The sequence below is a fragment of the Neofelis nebulosa genome, chromosome 12 (assembly GCF_028018385.1).
Source record: "Neofelis nebulosa isolate mNeoNeb1 chromosome 12, mNeoNeb1.pri, whole genome shotgun sequence".
NCBI classification, from domain to species: domain Eukaryota; kingdom Metazoa; phylum Chordata; class Mammalia; order Carnivora; family Felidae; genus Neofelis; species Neofelis nebulosa.
In genome coordinates, this window is record NC_080793.1 from 82,256,502 (window position 1) to 82,276,558 (window position 20,057).

At 41.0% G+C, this 20,057-nt stretch overlaps 1 protein-coding gene across 11 annotated transcripts in view; it reads left to right on the forward strand.

Annotated features, from left to right (window-relative positions):
* The window catches only part of TRPM3 (transient receptor potential cation channel subfamily M member 3), a 796,659-nt gene that overhangs the window by 625,832 nt on the left and 150,770 nt on the right, over window positions 1-20,057 (forward strand). For all 11 annotated transcript variants that reach the window (XM_058695709.1, XM_058695711.1, XM_058695713.1 and 8 more), the window contains one exon: window positions 8,552-8,675. In XM_058695709.1, coding sequence (XP_058551692.1) covers window positions 8,552-8,675 — 124 coding nt within the window. The remainder of the gene's footprint in view (window positions 1-8,551; window positions 8,676-20,057) is intronic.

Genomic DNA, 20,057 nt, shown 5'->3' on the forward strand with positions numbered 1-20,057 from the left:
AGAAAGAGAGACAGCATGAGTGGGGGGAGGGCAGAGAGAGGAGACACAGAATCTGAAGCAGGCTCCAGGCTCTGAGCTGTCAGCACAGAGCCCAATGAGGGGTTCGAACTCACAGACTGTGAGATCATGACCTGAGCTGAAGTTGGATGCTCAACCGACTGAGCCACCCAGGTACCCCTTCCTTTTGTTTTGAAATTACATTCTTCATCCAACCAACATTATATATTCAATAATTCAGCAAGTATTTTTTGAACACCTACTCTGTTCCAGGCACTGTTTTAGGCCCTGGCAAAAACACATCTGTCTACAGAATAAACAAAAATTTTTGTGATTACAGAACTTACATTTTAGCAGGGTTAGATAGATAGTAAGTAATGAACATAATAAATAAACACATTTTATAATGTTTTAGAAAGTGATATGCTATGGGGAAAGGGAAGGGTAAGGGAATCAAGGTAAGGAGGTGGTGGAAAATCTGTCTTCAGCACCTTCATGAAGATTGAGAGAAGAGAACACATAAGTAATATCGTGTACAGTTCATGCATCCAAAGAGTTAGGCCAGCTAGGATTTTCTTAGATTAATCTGACTTTATGAAATGCCACACATAAAATGCCTAGCACAAATCTTATCTTAGAATAGATACTGTGTGCCTCTCTTACAACCCTCAACCCCACTGCACCACCTCCCTTCTGTTTCCTTTTGTATGTGTATCTGTGCCTTCCGTTTTACCATATATAGCTCAAGATTCTAGAGTGGATTTTTAAAAAGTTAAATAAATAAATAAATAAATAAATAAATAAATAAATAAATAAATGTAAAGAACAAAAGTAAGAAATGCTCCCTCTGTGGGTGGCAGTAAATGAAATTTTTTTTAACAGACTGCATCCTCCAGCGTGTGTCCTTCCCAATTGTAGGCAGCTTCTCTAGGATCGTTCTAACTGCCTCCCGTGACTAGATAGAACCCTCAGGAAAAGCCCAGGTGAACCACTTGTCTAGGGTACTTATGAAAATAAGATTAAGGGTACTATTTTCACCGGTGTTAGCTGGTAGAAGCCATTTGGATCTGGAGCTGATCCTCAGGAAAAAGTTGGACAAAGTCATTCCCTACCCACTTATTGGTCCCTTCCCAATGTCCCTTTGATATCTTCCCCCAACTTTCTATCCAACTAGTACTTCCTAAAAACCATCAGCATCAATCAGCTACAGTTAGATGTGAGTTTCACATAAAACATCACTTAACCTAAGAGTTACTCTTAGGCCTTCTAATTGTTCAACAAAATATTTGTTTGCCTTTTAACTAAATAAAAGGAACTTTGGGCTTCTGAGAAGCTGGGAAGTAACTCTGGGGAGGTAGTGGATCCTTGAAACCACATTATTCAGGCTCAGTCTTCTTACACATAAGATATAGAACATCCTGTATCAGGGATAAAAACAGAGGAAATCCCCACTTGTATCCAGTCATCAAACAACAATTCACTAACTTTGCATAACCACACTGAGCTGAGCCTACATGTTTATGCTAGTATAGTTCATTATCAGAGATTCTTCCTGATTCTCTTCTCCTCTAAGTTTGGCTCTGATGTTTCTTTAACAAGTTAGTTTCCCTCTGCAGGCTCCAGACTCTTCATCTATAAAATTGCAGCTCCTAAACTGTATCATCCCTTTATCCCAAAGCTCAAATCCCTCAGCTGGATTTTCAGATTAGCAACATACAGAATCCGAAATATCAAAAGTTGAGATGTTATCTTACTGGTGATGAGAAAGTTTTGTGGGGTTTTAAGAAGGATGTGCTGGAATCATGTCTGCTTTGTAGAACTACCATTCCACCAACTGTGTGGAGTGCATTAGAAGAGGACAGAGAAGAAACCAGTTAGTGGTCTGTTAGTACCAACTGAGTAAGATAGGGGGAGGGCCAAAACGAAGGTAGATGGAGAAATAAGGTAAACGGAAACAATACTCTAGGAAGTCAGACTTTTCTCTAGCTTTTGGCAGGTGCTGCTGTTGTTTTTCCTCTCCAAACAGACCACGAAGTGCGATGAGGGCACCAAGAAAATACCCCCCTGTTTTTGGTGTGACTTAACCTGGGCATTAAGGTTGACCCAAGCATGCACACATTTTACTGAAGATGTGCCTTGCATACTGCATTTAACAGGGGCAAAGTATGATGACATATGTCCATGGAAAAAAGGCCCCAGCCATGTGCCCAAGGCCCCAAAGAAATAGCTAGTACATAGTACACACTACATAAACAAAAATAGGCAGCTGAGTCAAAAGAGGAAATATTTGCAAGCTCCATGCTGTGAGTCAGTAGTAAACATTTTGAAAATACTTCTGAGTGGTTAGACTATCACTTTTAAGGAAAATGCTGGTTCGCATAATCAGCTATTAAAAGAAGAAAATGCAAAGTAAGACCACTGAAGATGTTTATCATTAAGATGTGGGGGAGATTGATGCTTTTTAATGTCTCATCTGAACAGAATCACTTGATGGATTTGCTTGTCTCCAAGATGATCACCATTTATATATTCCTTCTCTGTATATTCATGCTTTCCTTCCGCCAAGAGATGGAGTCCATTTCTTCCCTCCTCTTAAATCTGGGTTGCTCTTAGTGACTCGCTTGATTAATTGAATGTAAGGAAATGACATTCTGGGACTTTTGAGGTTAAATCAGAAGAAGTCTTAAAGTTTTTGCCTGGGTCTCTTCAAACACTCTCTTGGAATCCTTCATTTGAGAGAAGCCAGCTGCTGTGTAAGAAGTCCATCCACTGTGCAACCACCGGAGAGAGCAATGCCAGCCAGTCCTCAGTTCTTTCAGCCATCCTAGACTTGGTACCAGACAAAGGAGTGAAGAAGTCATCATGGATATTGTATCTGCAGCAGATGCCATGTGGAAAAAGAATGGAGCCCCAGACACGATCAGTTGAGCCATTATAGCCATTCTATCCTCTCCCGAGAGGACCGAGATATCATGGAATAGACATGAGTCCCTTGCCACTCTGCCTAAATTCCCAACCCATAAAATTATCAACACAATAAAAAATGGTCTTTTACATCACTAAATTTGGGGGGGGGGGGTGGTGGTACATATTAATAGATTACCAGAATATATTCCATACAACCCTATGAGTTCCTGGAGGTTAGGACCAAATATTATTCATCTGTCTACTTCTAGCATAGTGCCTGACATGCAGTAGGCACCAGTATTGTTTGTTGAATGAATAAATAAATAGATGTATAGATGTTTGCATGGAATATTTGCAAGACCCCGCAATAGTAAAGCCTCCTAAATCTGCTATGTGTCTTCATTTCCCACATGTAAGAAAGTACTGGTGATCTCTGACTTCCCTGAAGTGGGAAAGTTCTTTCTCCAGCTTGGATTGGGAGTGGCCTCATACTGTTGGGCTCACCCAAGGGTGCAGAACACTGTTGGTCTCAGGAGGGAGCTCTGCCATGCTACTTAACAATAATGAATGTCAGTGACCAAGGAGCCATGTGGGACTGTATGTTAATAATAGCAAATGCTTACATAGGCCTTGCTATGTATCAACCCCTCTACAAAGATGAACTGTTACTAATTTACTATTCACAAGTCTATGAGATAAGCACTCATAATTTTCATTTTACATGTATGAAAAACATGACACAGAAAGACTGAATAGCTTGCACACGATCATATGGGTAGCAAGTGACAGCTTCACTCCAGACACCCTGACCCTGGCGACTATGGTGCTTATTTGTTTACAATGTTGTCCTTCCTCTCTGGGAAGAATCGTGCTATTGCTTGTGACCCCAGAGTCATGGCATTTGGGAGGAAGGGGTGATGTCTACTAACAAGAAAAAGAAAAAGGAGGAAGAGGAAGAGAAGGGGGGGAGGGGGATAGGAGAGAAGAAGAAAAATGCCAGTCTCTGTAAACTTAGGCAAAAAATGTAAACTTTTTGTGTCCTAAGGTTACATTTAATGATTTGCTTTGGCTTTAGCAAATGACAAAATTTCATTTTTCTTTAGAGCATTAGAGATTGTCTGGAAAATGATGCCTTTTAAGTACCAAATTGTGGTATTATTAATGATCTTTTTTTTATTTATATAGGTAAAATTTTCTCATATTGTGTCTGAATAAATTAACCGAGGGTGTCTTTGGAGGGCAGGAAAAGGGCTTCACTCCTCCAAAGCCATTAACCTAAGTCTAGCTCTTTGTGTCCCACTGAATTCTAAATGCATTTTCTAATTTTTCAATCTAGGAATGAGACTCTGATATTGCAGGTAATTAAAGTCATTCTGAGAAAAGTGTGAACACGTGGGTTGTATTGCTAGCATCTGAACAGAATGCTAATAGCAAAGTATGGGAAGTTCCTTTGGTTACTTCCAGCCCTGGATGAACGTTGACCTATTTCAGATACTTCTGTGACTCATCCAAAAAGCTCCAGATCACAAGTTCAGCACTTAAATGGAGACACAAATGCCATAGTATGGAGATTTTCCTCACTTCAATGACTACCCTTCTAAATCAAGAAACATTCTAATTTGAGGTATACCAAAAATAGCATTGGGACATATGGAAACACAAATTAGCAGCTTCTATAAATAGGCACCACTTTGTCAAAGACCCAATTCTAAAACTAAAATTTTATATAATACTATGACCATGCTTTGATGTCAAGAAATTTTCAACCACTATTCAGGTTCCATAAAAAGAAATCTAAAAATGGGCTTATTTCTATTTTTTGCTATTTTTTGCTATTTTTTTAAATATCACAATCAAGATTTTTAAATCATTGCAGTGTTGTGCAGAAGAAAAAAACATGGGAAGAGCTAGGAAAGCAATAATTTCAAGAAAGCAGGCTTCACAGTATCCTACAGAATATGGCCACAAAGTAAGAAAGGGTCCTCAGAGAAGACAGAGGCAGCCTTTGTGCCAAATACAAAACATCTCATTCAGCAAAGCAAATACTTGTGAAAAATTAGAAGCAAATAGAATCTTCAGCATCCTAAATGCACTTTGCCATTGTCCTTTGTTTTCTCCCTATCTTCTCCAAACTCTTCTGGTTTCCCTCAGATGCTCTATCAGAAAAAAGAAAAGCAAATTTCCTACAACAAATATATTTAAATGTCTACTTCCAGTGCAGATGATTAGGAAACTGGAAAACATATTTATAGGTTGCAAACTGTAAAAGCAGCACCATGAAAGAAGGCTGAATTCAGCAGACTTGACTCAAGCTATGTGACTTGGTACAAATCATTTAGCCTCTCTGGACCACAGCCTCCTCTTCTGCAAAATGGAATTACCACCTGCTTCTCTCTCAGATTCTTATGAAAATCAAATGATATTATCTCTGTAGCCCATCATGTGTCATAAACCATGATATGCTCTGAACACATCAAATGTTATACAGGATCTTGTTTTGAAAAGTTATTAAACTCTTTCTGCAAAAAGCTTAGGACCTGATACGTATTCTTTCTTTGTCAAAAGGGGGAGGTTTGCAAATGTTTGTGAGCTTCTAAAGTCAAAGAAGCATCAAAAATGTGATTTTCCTCTTGATGGAAAAAGAACTAAAGCCAAAATAACAGTTATTTAATGTTTAATGAGTAAAACTTAATGTTTTGGAATGACCAAATCATCTTTGTCCCACCTAAAACCACTCACTCTGTTCCATCAGTGACAGGCATCCCACACTTTGGAAAACCAACCTGGAGAATCTTTATAGTTCTAGTAGTAGAATTCTGGGCTCTTGTTGCTATAGGATTTAACCAAATCCACAACTTGATTCAATTGCAAAATTGAGCTAAAAAAAAAAAAAAAGATAAGATGCTTAGCATCTTTCAGCTCTTCTCACCACTAGAACCCACAATTAGCTAAGTTGCACAGCACTTCTCAGTGTTTACAAAATGATATATTAGATACAGATGACAGATCCCTCAAACAGTTAATGACCTCAGGGAACTGGGAATTCACTACAGGTGGTTAGCAGTGGAAAACAAATTTTGAGTTGTTATCAAAATTAAACACCTGCAAATGAATGATTAGATCTATCAAGTGGCTAATCAGGAGAGTCTCTTCCTCTGTTGTTAATTGTGTACAACATTTATGTACACTTCATATTGCAGAACCCTCTAGACCCATCCACATGGGTTGCCTGTCAAGCAGATACATACCCAGTTATGACTGCTCCTGTCTTGACTCTTCAAGAAAATTGGCAACACAAGTGCGATCGTGTCACTCTCCAATGGCTTCTCATTGCCTGTGGATACAATCCAAAATCTCTAGCACTATCCCAAAAGTTCCCCATGATCTCATTCTCACCCCTTTTGCAGCACCATTTTTTTTCACTCTTTCTTTTGCTCTCCAAGTTCTAGCCATACTCACCTTTTATTTTCTCAAAACTGGGCTTGTTAATGCTGTTTCCTGTCCAGGCTGTTCATACTGCCAAGAATGCTCTTACCCAGCTCCACCACATCCCTGATCATCCTAATGTTAATTTATTCTTCACGTCTCAGCTTAAACAGCACTGCCTCAGAGGGGTCTTCCTTGTACCCCCTAGGTTCGATTACATTCAGCTGTCGCAACTTCTTTACTTCTTTACCACTGCCAATCACACTTGAATTGCTGATTCGTGTCTTTCTACTCTACCTGTGTGTAAGCTCATTGAAGGCTAGAAGTGTATATATCTCGTCTATCCCTATAGCCCTGGCATATACCACAATGTCTGGCACTAAATAGACATCACTAGGCAATTGTTGAATGAATGAGTGAATCAATTAATGAATGGTTTCAGATGGGTGTACACCTAAGGCCACAGAGTCCTCCAGAATGATCTAGTAATCTTGAGAGGACCTGGTATTATTTTTCATCTTCTTGTGGACAATTCTCTTTTTTTAAAAAATGTTCATGGGGGGCAGAAGGGGTAACCCAATCTTCCATTGAGCTAAGTGACGTTCCAGGATCCTTGGTATAATCCTGTCATGAGGCATGCACCCTCCTCAATGTAGGGCACCATAATGTCCAACCTAGTGGGCTTAGGTGATCCTCACACAATCCTGGGGCACAAAAGGCCACTGATATGAAATATCCTCAAGCCTCCCATCTTGGTTTCTTTTAAGCAACAAAATTTGTTATGCTTTCACATAAGAGAAAATTTTACAATTTGCTTCCCGAGTAGCCACAGTGATGAAGAGAGGCCAAGGTATAGTACACTTGGTGTAATAAGAGACAGCATTGTGTGATGGAAAAAGTAATGGACAAGGAATCAGAAGAACTAGATTCTGGTTCTGGCTTTGCCACTTATTTGCTGAGTGACCTTAAGCGTCTGGCTCTTTCTGACTTAAATATCCTTCCCTTTTAAATTGTATTGACCTGGGACACCTGGGTGGCTCAGTCAGTTGAGTGTCCAACTCCTGATTTCAGCTCAAGTCATGATCTCACAGTCATGGGATCAAGCCCCACATGGAGCCCCATGTTGAGCTCCACTCCATGCTGGGTGTGGAGCCTGCTTGAAGTTCTCTCTCCCTCCCTCTCTGTTCCCCCCCACCCCCCGCCACTTGCACATGTGAGTTCTCTCTCTCTCTAAAAAAAAAAAATTGTACAGATCTTTAGCCTACACGGTTTCCATAAGCACCAAATGAGATCATTATATTTACTATTGTATATAGGATTTTCTGGTACTTCAATTATGGGGAAAATTATAAAGCTGTAGAATTCTAGGCAAAGTATGATAATTTTGTCATTGTTCCTTGAAAGCAGTATTATCTTCCTGATTTTGGACAGATTCTATTAACAGTAGAGTGATTTTTTTTATTCCCTGCCATCTGATGGCTGGTAAAGATAGCCCAGTTCTCACCAGGCTAGTACGAGCGGAGATAAAGTTACAACAGGTTCATCTTCAAGAGGTAACAAAGCAGTGATTGGGTATGATGTACCGCCCTTGCTCTCACTCATTCTTCGATAGCCTGAAAAGTATCTCTTAACAAAGTGTCCATATAAAACCACCTGTAGATCACGTTCTTCTTGGATATAACAGAGCCAATGCTCGACATAAATGACGACCTGAATCATAGGCCAGATAAGCTACCTACATGAAATGATTTTAGAGAAATCATGAGTCCTACTTCTCCTCATTGGTGCTCAAATTACTTAGATGTAAGCTTTTCCCCTCACAATTAGAGATGAAGTTTAAATCTTCATATAAGTCACACAGTAAATTTTTACTAAGATGCTAATGAGTAAGGCTTTTTTTGATAACGGCACTTGAGGAAGAGGGTATTAGACACATGCCCTATAAAAGAAAGAAAAAGACAGACAAAAATAGAACCAAATTAATCTTCTTGCTTTACTATTTTAGGTTCTGAGACATTCAAATAGATTTATTTTTAAGTGCACTGCTTTTTTTTTTTAATTATCACAGTCGAAATAACTATTGCAAGAAAAATAGAGGAACAAATAACTCATCTCTAAAGTCAGTCCTCACAATGCTTTCTTGTGTTCTGGAATATTTCTCAGAAACATGTACTGAACAGGAGCCGGGTTGACCTGTTGTTGACATTGTTTTTAATTGCAGACTTATCAATGAATCTCTGAGGGACCAGCTGCTAGTGACCATCCAGAAGACTTTCACCTACACTCGAACCCAAGCTCAGCATCTGTTCATTATCCTCATGGAGTGCATGAAGAAGAAGGAATTGGTATGTAAACAGTGTTCCCCCATGAGTGGCAGAGCCCTCTCCATATTCCCTTCGTCTGTTTAACCATTTTCTTGAATCACACACCAACTGTTTTTTATTTCCAGCCAAGCTCACAATGTTCCTCAGGCTCCATTGGCTCCTGTAGTCTCCTTCCCTCAGTAGCTAAGACACTATTTTTTCTGCCCAGATTTAATGAAGTGTGTGCAGCAGGGTTTCAACATCCTACTGAAGCTCATCCGAATGCTTCTGATTGCCTCAACCAAATGAGTTGAAGAGAGAAAATAGGTTTCCTTCTGGAAAATGGTTCTCTTTGGGGTTTCACTTTGCTTGTGAGTAGGGAACCACTGATGTGCTTATTGTCAGATATCTTAGTGACACAGGATCCAGGCTAATAGGCTAACTTATACAGGTAGAAAAGGGAGGGATGTGCCCATGGAATGTTGGAAACTTCCGTAGCTTCTGAAGTGTCCTCCAATAGCTACTGAAACCTTTCTTACATCTGGTAAAAGTGTCTTGCAAATGTGGTATAATCACAGAGACCTTCTGTTAGAGTGAACAGAAATAACATGAGCTAACATTTAACGAGCACTTGCTATGTGCCAGGCAGCATGCTAAATCTTTACATGTTTCAATGCCTATGATCTTTACGACTGTCCCAATAAGAGAAGTATGATTATTATCCTTACCTTACAAATGAGGAAATGCAAACTCACCTGATTAATAAATGAGGAACCAGGACTCAACACCAGTGGTATTTCATCTCTGTGGGAAATGCTTGTATCAGAAGCTGTCTCATTGAAGCCAGGGTAGTGGATCGCCCACTCTGAGAAGATTCCCTGCAAGCCTCAGCAAGCAGAGACTGTCCTGAGAGGTCATTTAAACCCACCTGCTTGCAGGGGAGGTCAAGGAGCATCTTAAACCTGAACAGAAGCCTCACTCACATTTTGAACCACCTCATGGCCATGTGGGCATCCTGGGCTGATTATCTCTGGGGACACCATGGGGGCACTTCTCCAGAGGGACATCAGGGCCAGACCCTGAAGGGTTCAACCATCTGGAGGCAGATAGGGTGGGGAGGGGCTGGAGTGAGCCACTTTCAGCCAACTCCCCAACTAGACCACAAGCTCCTTGAGGCATGAGCTGGAGCCATCTTGCTCACGATGGTATCCCCATGCCTAGGACAGTGGATGGCACACACACAGGCTCACAGAGACTGCCAGGAGGGAGGGAGGTGAGGGAAGGAGGCAGTTTCTGAGTTTGAGAAACCAAACATTTAGAAGAACAGTACTTGATTCAAGTAAGCAAGACCCATTGCTTGAAAGCATCCACATGACCTTTGTGAGAACTTTCAGTGCCTTACAGGTTTGGGGTGAAAGTTTCCACCTCTAATCCTTGAGTATGCATAGACCCAGGTAGTCTGGCCATCTTGTATAGAGAAGCCAATACACAGATGGGGTTCATAGCCATGATGACTGATACCCCAGGAGAGCCTCTGTCAACTGACTACTGGCAATCTCCCATCTTGGACGTGGCTGCTCAAGGAGGTTCAGTTCAAACACTTCCTCTAGCCTCAAGGAGGTGCATGTACCACTGAGCTCCTGCCTGAGTCATGGAAGATGGTTTTCCTGCTGACTGTGGCTATCAGTTTTCCAATGCCAGATGTGAAATCTTAACAGAACTAGCTATTTCAGCAGTCCTATAAATTTCCTAGAGATGCAGTTAGGATTAAAACTCAAGGAACCACTTGGAAGTCATAAAACCAAATGGGGGTGAATGTGCTTCTCTGGATATTTCATAGGACCGTTCACCAGGATTCTGCCCAATAATCGCTATGTCGTTTCATAATGACTCCTGCTGAAAAGGTCGACCGCATTTTAGTGACAGATATTTCCTGCAAAATGTGTGAGGTGTCCCTCGCTGTAGGCGAAGGCAATGCAATCTTAACGAGAAATAAATTGCCCTTATGTGTACATCTGGGCAGAAATCAGGATTTTAAAAATCATAAATTTAATTAAAATAATTTTCATTTTGGAGAGGCTGTTTATGTGCATACACAGTACTAGATGCTTTATAAAGGATGTGGACCTGAGGTAGGCATTTCTTTTCCTCCTTTGGAGGGGAGCAGGGGAGGGAAGTGAGGTGGGAGAGGAGAGGAGAGGTGCACACAGCCGGGAAGAGCCACACTGGGGCTGTCCTGATGCAGAGCCCGAGCAGCTTCTGCTCTGTACTCTGCCTTGCTTCACACACACAGCACAGACGTTCACATGGAGCTCCTGTTCACTCTTGAATCCTTCAAGTTTCCTTTATTCCCTTAGCAAATGAAGTGGGATATAATATTCTGAAGTCAATCTAACCCTGGCCAAGTTCAGCAAAGGGATTTGGCCCCAGAGCTGATCTGACATCTTTCTCATCCCGGCATCCTAAAAGCTTCTGTAATAAACAAGTGTTCTAGGCATGCATAGTCAGCTTGTGCAGCTTGGGTCTCTGGGCAGTATGGCCTCATGGAAAACATTTCTTGATGGGCCTCTTGTGTTGGTACTTTCTATTCATCTCATATTGTTCTTGGAGAGATTTACTTCTCTTCTTGGGCCCAAACAACATCTCAAAAAACTGTCACCTTTTGAGAAGCTCTATCCCCCTACAGCCCTACCTTTGAGCCAAGCTCCCTCGCATTTGCTTCCCACACTCAGCATTCAGCAGTATAAGCCCGACAGTATGTGTGGCCCTAACCAAGTCTCAGTGGAGGAGGGCACCCACTCCAGGACCCGTTCACCACCTTCTGTTTTCACACCGACAGCTTCTTCCATCTGCTGTCCTCCTCTCTCAGCTGCTGGACCTCACGGGGGCCAAGGCTGTCCATTTCAGCACCACTTCCCCCCCCCCCCCCAGTCACACGTGGGAGACACATCTGCATTCAAAACTGACACTGTTCCAAAACCTGAGACTTTAACATCCGCTCCCCGCTCCAAACACAACCACCCTCTCTCCTGCACTCACCACTGTTATTTCATTCCTATGGAACTTGAACACCCAGCTTCTCTGTAATTTGCTAATCTGAGGCCAAACTCCTGAGATGATCTACATGAAAGCATAGTGTAGGGACGTGAGGTTTTCTCTGCCCGGTGCCTAGTTGAGAGTCCAGACTATTTCTACCCTTCCCTTCCCTTCCCTCGGTCCTCTCACTTAGCCACCCCTCTGCCCTCTGCCTGTGGGCCTGGTCCTTCTCGATACCATTCCCAAAGCAAATCATTCAGTTCTTACCAACCTCCTTTTATTTATCTTCAGTTGAAAGCCTCTTCTGTCCCTTACAATCGCTGTAAACCTTTCTCATTGTCATCTCCTGACTGCCTCATGAGGACCTTTGCATTGCATTTCACAGTCTTTATGGTATGGCTGCATGAGCATCCTGCTTCCTTTCCAGCAGCAGTTTTCACGTACAGTAGTGATTCTGGAGTCTAGAAGCCAACATTGCAACCGGGCTATTAAGTATGCTTAATCCAGTCCATCAATTCTGGATGTGCAGGAAGGAAAATAAACTGATGTGTCTGTAAACCTCATCAGCCAAGAAGCTTCCAGGGATGCCACAGAGAAGAGGTGGCTTGGGGAGAACTTGAAGGGACCTGGGATCTGCTTGTATTTGAAAGATGATGGACACGTAACTTGAGAAGTGAAACTTAAGGAATAGGTCACCGTTTCGTCCTAACAGCTGAAGCTGTGGCATCTCGATATCATCACATTCTCACTTGGGGAGGTACAGAGAAAGCCAAGGACCTAAGAGCTTGTGCTAATGGAACAAATGGAATCAATGATATTGGGTCATTGGGTTTGCTTGTCCCTCTTCTTACTCCTCGCTCTATCAACAGATGTTTATCAAAAATCAATTCTTGGTTCTTTCCCCTTTCATTCACTGTTCTGACTTCAGTTATCATTTTGAGAAAACTCCCAAATGCACAAATATCCTGTCCTTGTCTTCCTCCAGTCTCCTGCATTTTTGGACTCCATGCTCTCACCCGTGCCCTCATTCTTTCTTGCCTGGATTATGGCTATTCCCTAGGGAAGGCTAGTCTTCCCTAATCCAGTACCCTCCACAAATCCATTCTATGCACTGAGGTGTTGGCAAACTTTCAGGGTTTCTGTGCTGCATAAAGTCTCTGTCACGTATTTTCTTTGTTTATTTGCTTATTTATTTTTAAACAACACTTTCAAATCTAAAAAGCCATTCTCCACGTACTGACCACTGGAAAACAGGTTATGGGTCTTATTTGACCCATAAGCTGTGGTTTGCTGGCCTCTACAGCATAGTGATGCCAGATACTTCTTGTTGAAGCACAGAATCAATAACACCACTCTTCTGAATGCAAAGTGTAATGTTCTGCTGAAATTTCTAGTCTTAAATTCTATTTCTTTTTTATGGACCCTTCATGCTAACTAAACCAGTCTGCTTGCAATTATTATTTTATTGCCTGCTTTCCTGCATTTGTTCAACTTAGACCTCTCTCATTAGCCATAACCAATCGCCAAATACATACTTGCACACGAATGCACAGGTGCACAGCACACACACATACACACACACACACACAAACACCTAGAATACACATCACTCCATTATTGCAACTCTCTTGTAGTACTCATCATTTATACCTTAAGTTATATATATATATATATTATATATATATATATATATATATCTCTGACTTATGTGAGACCTTAGGAACAGAATCTGTATCTAATTCATTATTCTGGTTTTCCTGCATTCACTTATCCCTTATCCTTTAGTAGTAGAGCATGTATAGCAGACACTCAATAAATCTTTGCTTAATGGATGAGTAAATGAATGAATTCAGATGAATATGCGTTAGTGGGGAGAGATACGTATTTAGTATCCATAAAGTGCCTTAAAATCTCCACTTATGCGTTGTCACATCTCCTTAGGGAGTCATAGATTTGGTTGATGGACTTAAGTTTGATTCAGGGCCACCCGCTTAAGTTATGGGCAGTATTCTAATGTGGTTATGAGGAGCAAGCTCTAGAAGCAGACAAACTTGGATTCTAATTCTGGCTTCATCATTCAAGTGCTTTAACTCCATTAAGCCCCAGGACTGTCCACTTTAAAAGGGAGTGATAATAATACCCATCTATTCTAGGATTTGCCACACTTCTTCCTTATTCATACAGATTATACTGCGATTCTTTAAAACATACACACACACACACACACACACACACACACACACACACACACACACACAAGATAAATCTCACAATACCAAAAGGTCAAGACTGACTCAAGGGTTTTACATGCCAAGTCCAAGTCTAAGCAGCATGCACATGTCACTCACATAGCTTCCTATTCTTGCTTGACGTCCCGAGCTCCAGAGCTGATGAATCTCCCCGAGATGCTCGGGAAGGTAGCAGAGGGGTGTTGTCTGTGCCCGACCGATGAATCTCTGGAGCCCCAAGTCTGCTACCTTCCAACACAGGGAGATGTGTTTCTTAATGAGCGCTTATTTAAAGTGTATGCCAATATCCCATTACAACTTCTGCCACATTTGGGAAACTGAGGGACAACTCCACCTTTTCACAGATTCATAAAAACCAAGCAAACATGACTTCTAAAAGAGGTTTCTTCTGTTTTTGGGGACAGGCCTCTTATATGCAGGAAAGGATCACAAAGTCCAAGATGTTCCTTGCTTAGAAAAATAGAAGCTTAGGACACCTGGGTGGCTCATTTGGTTAAGCATCCAACTCAGATCATGATCTCACTGCTCGTGAGTCCAAGCCCAGCATCGGGCTCTGTGCTGTCAGATCCTCTGTCTCCCTCTCTCTCTCTGCCCCTACACTGCTCACTCTTTCTCAAAAATAAACAAACATCTAAAAAAAAAAAGAAAGAAAGAAAAATAGATGCATGTCAGACTGTTAAGATTGTTAATACCATGGGCAGGTTGGTGAGTATTACTTGGCAGGTTAAGAGGTGTTCCTGAAGACCCCCGTGACCCTATGGCCCTAAGTTACCGAGACAGTTAAGCATTTTAGCATGTATAAAGAATGCTGGCACAGTGTGTGGCTCCCAAGTAGGACTCGATAACTGTCGCTATAATTACATTTATTCTACGAGTAATGACAGGTACTAATTTGAAATAAGCTAATAAGTCCTAATAAGACAGAACTAATTCTTAGTCCTGGCTAAAGTTGTCAGTGAGGCACAGTTTGACCTCAAGGACCTGTCACCCTGCCTTCACAACCCACCTTCCCTCCTTTTGCTCATCTTGATGGATGGTGAGTACAGACAAGAGAAAACTTACATAACCTCCCAGGGTCTTCCCTGTTGAACGCCAATGACCAAACAAGCACAGTAGACTCCTATGGTCACAAGGAAAGAAACACTCTTAGAGCTGAAAAGGGGCTTTTTAGGCCAAATGGCTGAAGGTCATAGAGTCATGTATCAAGTGCAGAAAACAGTTCTCTCCAACACAGTGTTTACGGAGAAATGGAAATGCTCTTTGAGATAGGTACTGAATTGTACCTAACTCCTTTTAAGTGCATTCAAATGTCATCTTAACATAACTGAAGTCTAAGTATTTTAAATGAGATGGTGGGAAGAGGATGCAGAAGAAATATCGCTCCCCTAAAGTTGCTCTCCATACTGTGTTCTCAACACACAGGAGGTTGCAGGTTGACTTTTGAAGGTTCGGAAACTCTTTTAGGTGATTAGAATATCACTATTGGGGAATAAAGATGATGCAAGTTTTGGAATCAGCTTGCTTGGCTTCAAATCCCAGATTTTTCATTCAATACATGGCACTTTAATCTCTAGATGCCTTTGTTTTTTTCCAGAAAACTGGGATAATAATTGCATTTATATTTTGAGATTAATTATAAGAATCAAGTAAGTTAATATATACAGATAACATAATAAGCACTCAATACATACTTTTATTGTAACAATGATGATGACAATGGTGATGATGTCTATAGGGCACTTCATATTTAACAAAGATGATTTGTTTGTTAACAATCAATGAAACAAACAATCAATCAAGGGTCACGATTACTATTTCCATTTTAGGGAGGGAAACCAAGACTCAGAGACTCACATGACAGCCCCAGAGTCATGTAGCTAGTTAGGGGCAACAAGACTTGAACCAGGAGCTTCTTTCTGCAAGGCCCAAGCAGTTTCCACCATATTTCAGCTGATTCCATATTCCAAATATCAGGTATGACTAAGTTAAAAATGACTTTGAAGTCAGAACCCATTTTCTCTCTCATTTCTGGAATAATCTGAACAAATATTTATTAGACTTCATGATTCCCGGAACAAAAAGAATACATTGTTGGTTGGTGTTCCTGGAAGGTTCTCTGCCCTTATGTAGCAGTCATCATATGCTTACAAGGAAACTGTAAGCACATCCAGGCCATTCAGTACTTCTGCATCAAGGGCAAACTGAAGTTATTCTTTTCCAGGGTAGTATTTTAGTCAGACTAACTAGAAGCCCCTCAATTAGAGATCAACTCACACTATGTTCTTCTCACCAAATATTCATTGAAATGAAAAAGAAATTTGAAGGAAATGTCATTAACCCAACTCCTTGCCAAGACAGCTAATAACAATGCTAATACCTTTCATCTTACATAATGTATAATAACATCTTATAGTAGACAAAGTTCTGTTGCATTCTTTGTATCATTTGAGCTTCCCACAACAATGGGGCAAGAATTATGTCTATATTTCAGTTAACAAGAAAAATTAAACAAATCAGAGAAGACTACAGGAGTGTACAGAAATATCCCACTTGATTTTCATCCTCACTGTCAAGGTCTCAGACACTCATAAACAACAGAAATGCCACTGACCTTTCCCAGCCATATTTATCAAAAATTGTCAGTGGATTAGAGGCTATAGAAAAGCACAGAAAATACTCTCTTTATGAAGAAAAATGAATTAAAATAATATAAATAAAATGTAAATACACAAGAAATAAACATATTATTGTACTTCCTCTAAGGGCTGACGTAATTACTAAATAATTTCCCTGACAATTGGTTTGGGTTTCAATTCTAAGGTGGTCTTTCTAGAGACAGGGTTTCAGAGACTCCACATCTCGCCTCCACTCTGCCTCTTAGGCCAGGGTCTTACCATGTTTGCCTTGATCAATGGTCTCTGCTTGGCCTCACCACCACCAGTCTGTCCACCCCCCACTGACACTTAACTGCCAAATGACACCTTTTGAGGAGACACTTCTATAACATAACCTCTCACCCAATCAGAAATCCCTACTGCCCTAGACAGTGTTTCCCAAAGCGAGGAATGCCGATTGCATATGAGGCTTTTTCAGGAAGAAGGCAAATTAATATTTTTATTTTAAGAGGCATGTTTTAATTTGCATGGATATTATAACTAATAACAAGAAAACACAAAACCATGAATATTAAGCCTAAATAAACACAAATTTTAAGGGAGGATCCTTTTGAAAAAGATCTGATTGTAGTGTTGGCATATAGATATGGCAAAACAATGAAGATTCTATAACAAAGACTGTTCGGTTGGAAGACACTGGCCTTCAGAGCTAAGTTTCAGTTCCTTAATGTGGCATTCAAGGCCCCTTCTGGTCCAGATCTAGTCTACCTCTCCTGCCACAACTGCTACTACTACCACTGTATCCCTTATACTCTAGTCTAACCAAATCTAATTTTCCTTCAAGAAAAAGACCGTGGCTTATACACCTTTCTGTATTTTGTGCAAACTCTTGAATGCTGTCTTCAAATGTTAAATGCACTAGATCCTAGAAGCACTGGGATGGATTCTCTTACCACTACCTTATAGCCTATTCCCAGATAGGAATATTTCTATCCAAAGAGGAATACGTGGACGAGTGCTTTCCTCGAATTCGGTAGAGTAAAACTTCTCAGCCTAGTGTCCAAGAACAACTAGAAGTCTTCAGTAAGTTCTGCGAACCCCCTGAAAACATATGCAAGATTTTGTATGTATAAGCATATTATGGAAAGAATGCATTTGTTCTTAGATTCCCAGGTATGAATAACTCTGAAGAGTTAAGAACCACTGTAGTAGAGGCCTTTCTATGGCAACAACTAAGTTTGGAACACAGGAGCCATAAACACTGCCTTACATTCCTTCTAGTCCCTCAGAGATGCCCCATCTGGATAAACATTTAATCTCTGAACAATTTTTAAATGTGTGCACCTCCACACTTCTCATTAACAGTTTTAGTACACGTAATCTCTTCCATGATCAACAGTCAATCATGCATTTCAGGACCATCAGCTTGTAAATGGGCTATGACCCAAAGATCTATTTACAACCCAGAACCCACTGTCTCATAAAGCAATGTAAATAATTCAGCAAGGGGCACTTGGGTGGCTCAGTCGGTTAAGCATCTGATTTCAGCTCAGGTCATGATCTCACAGTTCATGAGTTTGAGCCCCACATCAGTCTCTGTGCTGACAGCTCAGAGCCTGGAGCCTGCTTTGGATTCTGTGTCTCCCTTCTTCTCTGCCCCACCCACCCTTCCCCCCACCACCACTTGTGCTCTCTCTCTCTCTCTTTCTCAAAACTAAATACAAACATTTAAAAAATAATAATAATTCAGCAAAATTCTGGTTTGCTGTAAAGAGACTAAAAACAATAAACCAAGCAGTATAGGTGGAAAGAAGAAAAAGATTGGCATCCCCTTCTCTGGGACTGACTCCAGACAAATCTATTTATGTATTAGAATTTCAGAACCCGTTTCCTCTTTCTCTGTAGCATTGTTCCCAGAGCACCCCCAACCCTTTTTGGACACCCTAATAGAATTTCCCCCACCTCATTCCTCCAGTGTTACCCATCTCCTAACTCGTACCATGCCATATCCTCACTGAAGAGGAGTTTACCTGAGAATCTGGAGACCAGTATAATTGAATTCATATTCATAGATGCAGGACTGAGAGTCCTTTGACCTGTAACTGACTTGAGCCTCTGATGGATACATATAGAACCAAAGGAATTATTGATCAGGGATCTCTAGGGCAGTATAATGAGTGAAGGGGAAAATCTGGTGGGGGTGGGGTGGAGTTGGAAGGGTTTGAGCTGTCACAGAGATTGTCCAGTCTTGTTTGAAAATCTCATGTCAACTCTCATTTTCAAATCATTTCCAAACTCTGTTTCCTCCAGCATCTCCTTCATGGCTAAAGTGAGGAGAAAAAGCATAACAGATGCTGGCTTACCCTCTCCCTGTTTTAAATATATCTTAGTTCTCTAACCCTTCCTGGCAACATTTCATTTGACCAAAAGCTATAGAATTAAAGTTTGAAAATCACATCTCCAAAGGACACAGGCATTTCCCATCATATTCCTTCCACCACTTGGATCCTACAGAATGTTTTCAAACCTGTATGTTTTGTTGTGATTTTGATCCATAGTGTTTTCAGGAGGAAGAGGGAAGTTTACAGGAGGGGCAAGGGGAAATTAAATGGAAAGGAACTGGAGAGGCCACTGACATGCGTGGATTATTTGTTAACCAGGTGTCTAAAAGCCAGATACTTTCTGCTTTCTCTTCCATGCTAATCAATGTGTACACAATACCTCCTGTCATTTGAACTCATTCACCCACATTTCCATCTATATTAGTATTTATGCTTCTTCTTATTAGGTGTGATGTCCAGTAAATGAATACATTCATCAAATCCCAAGGTTTCAGACCGGGCCATTAGCCTAATGCTGATCATGTGTCCCCCAATCTACCATTCTCCTAATTCATTATCTGCCTTCACCAAACCCAAACCTTGACTGGTGAAAATTATTCAGGAGGACAAAAATACACTGCATAAGATGATCACTGTCACCATCATCTCCATCATTCATCTTCGATTTTTATCTGCTTTACTTGGCTATTTCCTCCCTCAAAGAGAATTTAAATGTCATGCCTGCCAATCTCTTCCTTTATTTTACATATGATTTGCCTTTTTTCTCCTTCTCATCTGGTCTTTTTCTCTCCTGTATTTTCTTTATTCTCCTGCCCAGTTCCATGATTTGTGACCAGCTACGGCCAGTGCTCAGGCTCACTCTGGAGCTGGTCTATCTTCTTCATTTCCATAATGATGTGACTAACACTTCACTCACCCCCATTCTTATGGAACTTGGCATTGGCCTCTGGTGACCACATGATTGAATTTTTCTCCTTCTCCTCCTCTTCCTCCTCCTCCTTTTTAATTCATACACACATAGACACATAGAGGTTCAAGGTGTTGAGAAACCATACTGCTGTGGCTTCAACACTGGTTATACATTACAATTACCTGGAGCTTTAAAAACAACTGACGCCTGGATCCCAGCCCTGGAGTCTCTTAGTGTCCTTGGTCTGGGATGTGGCCTGAGTGTGAAGGATG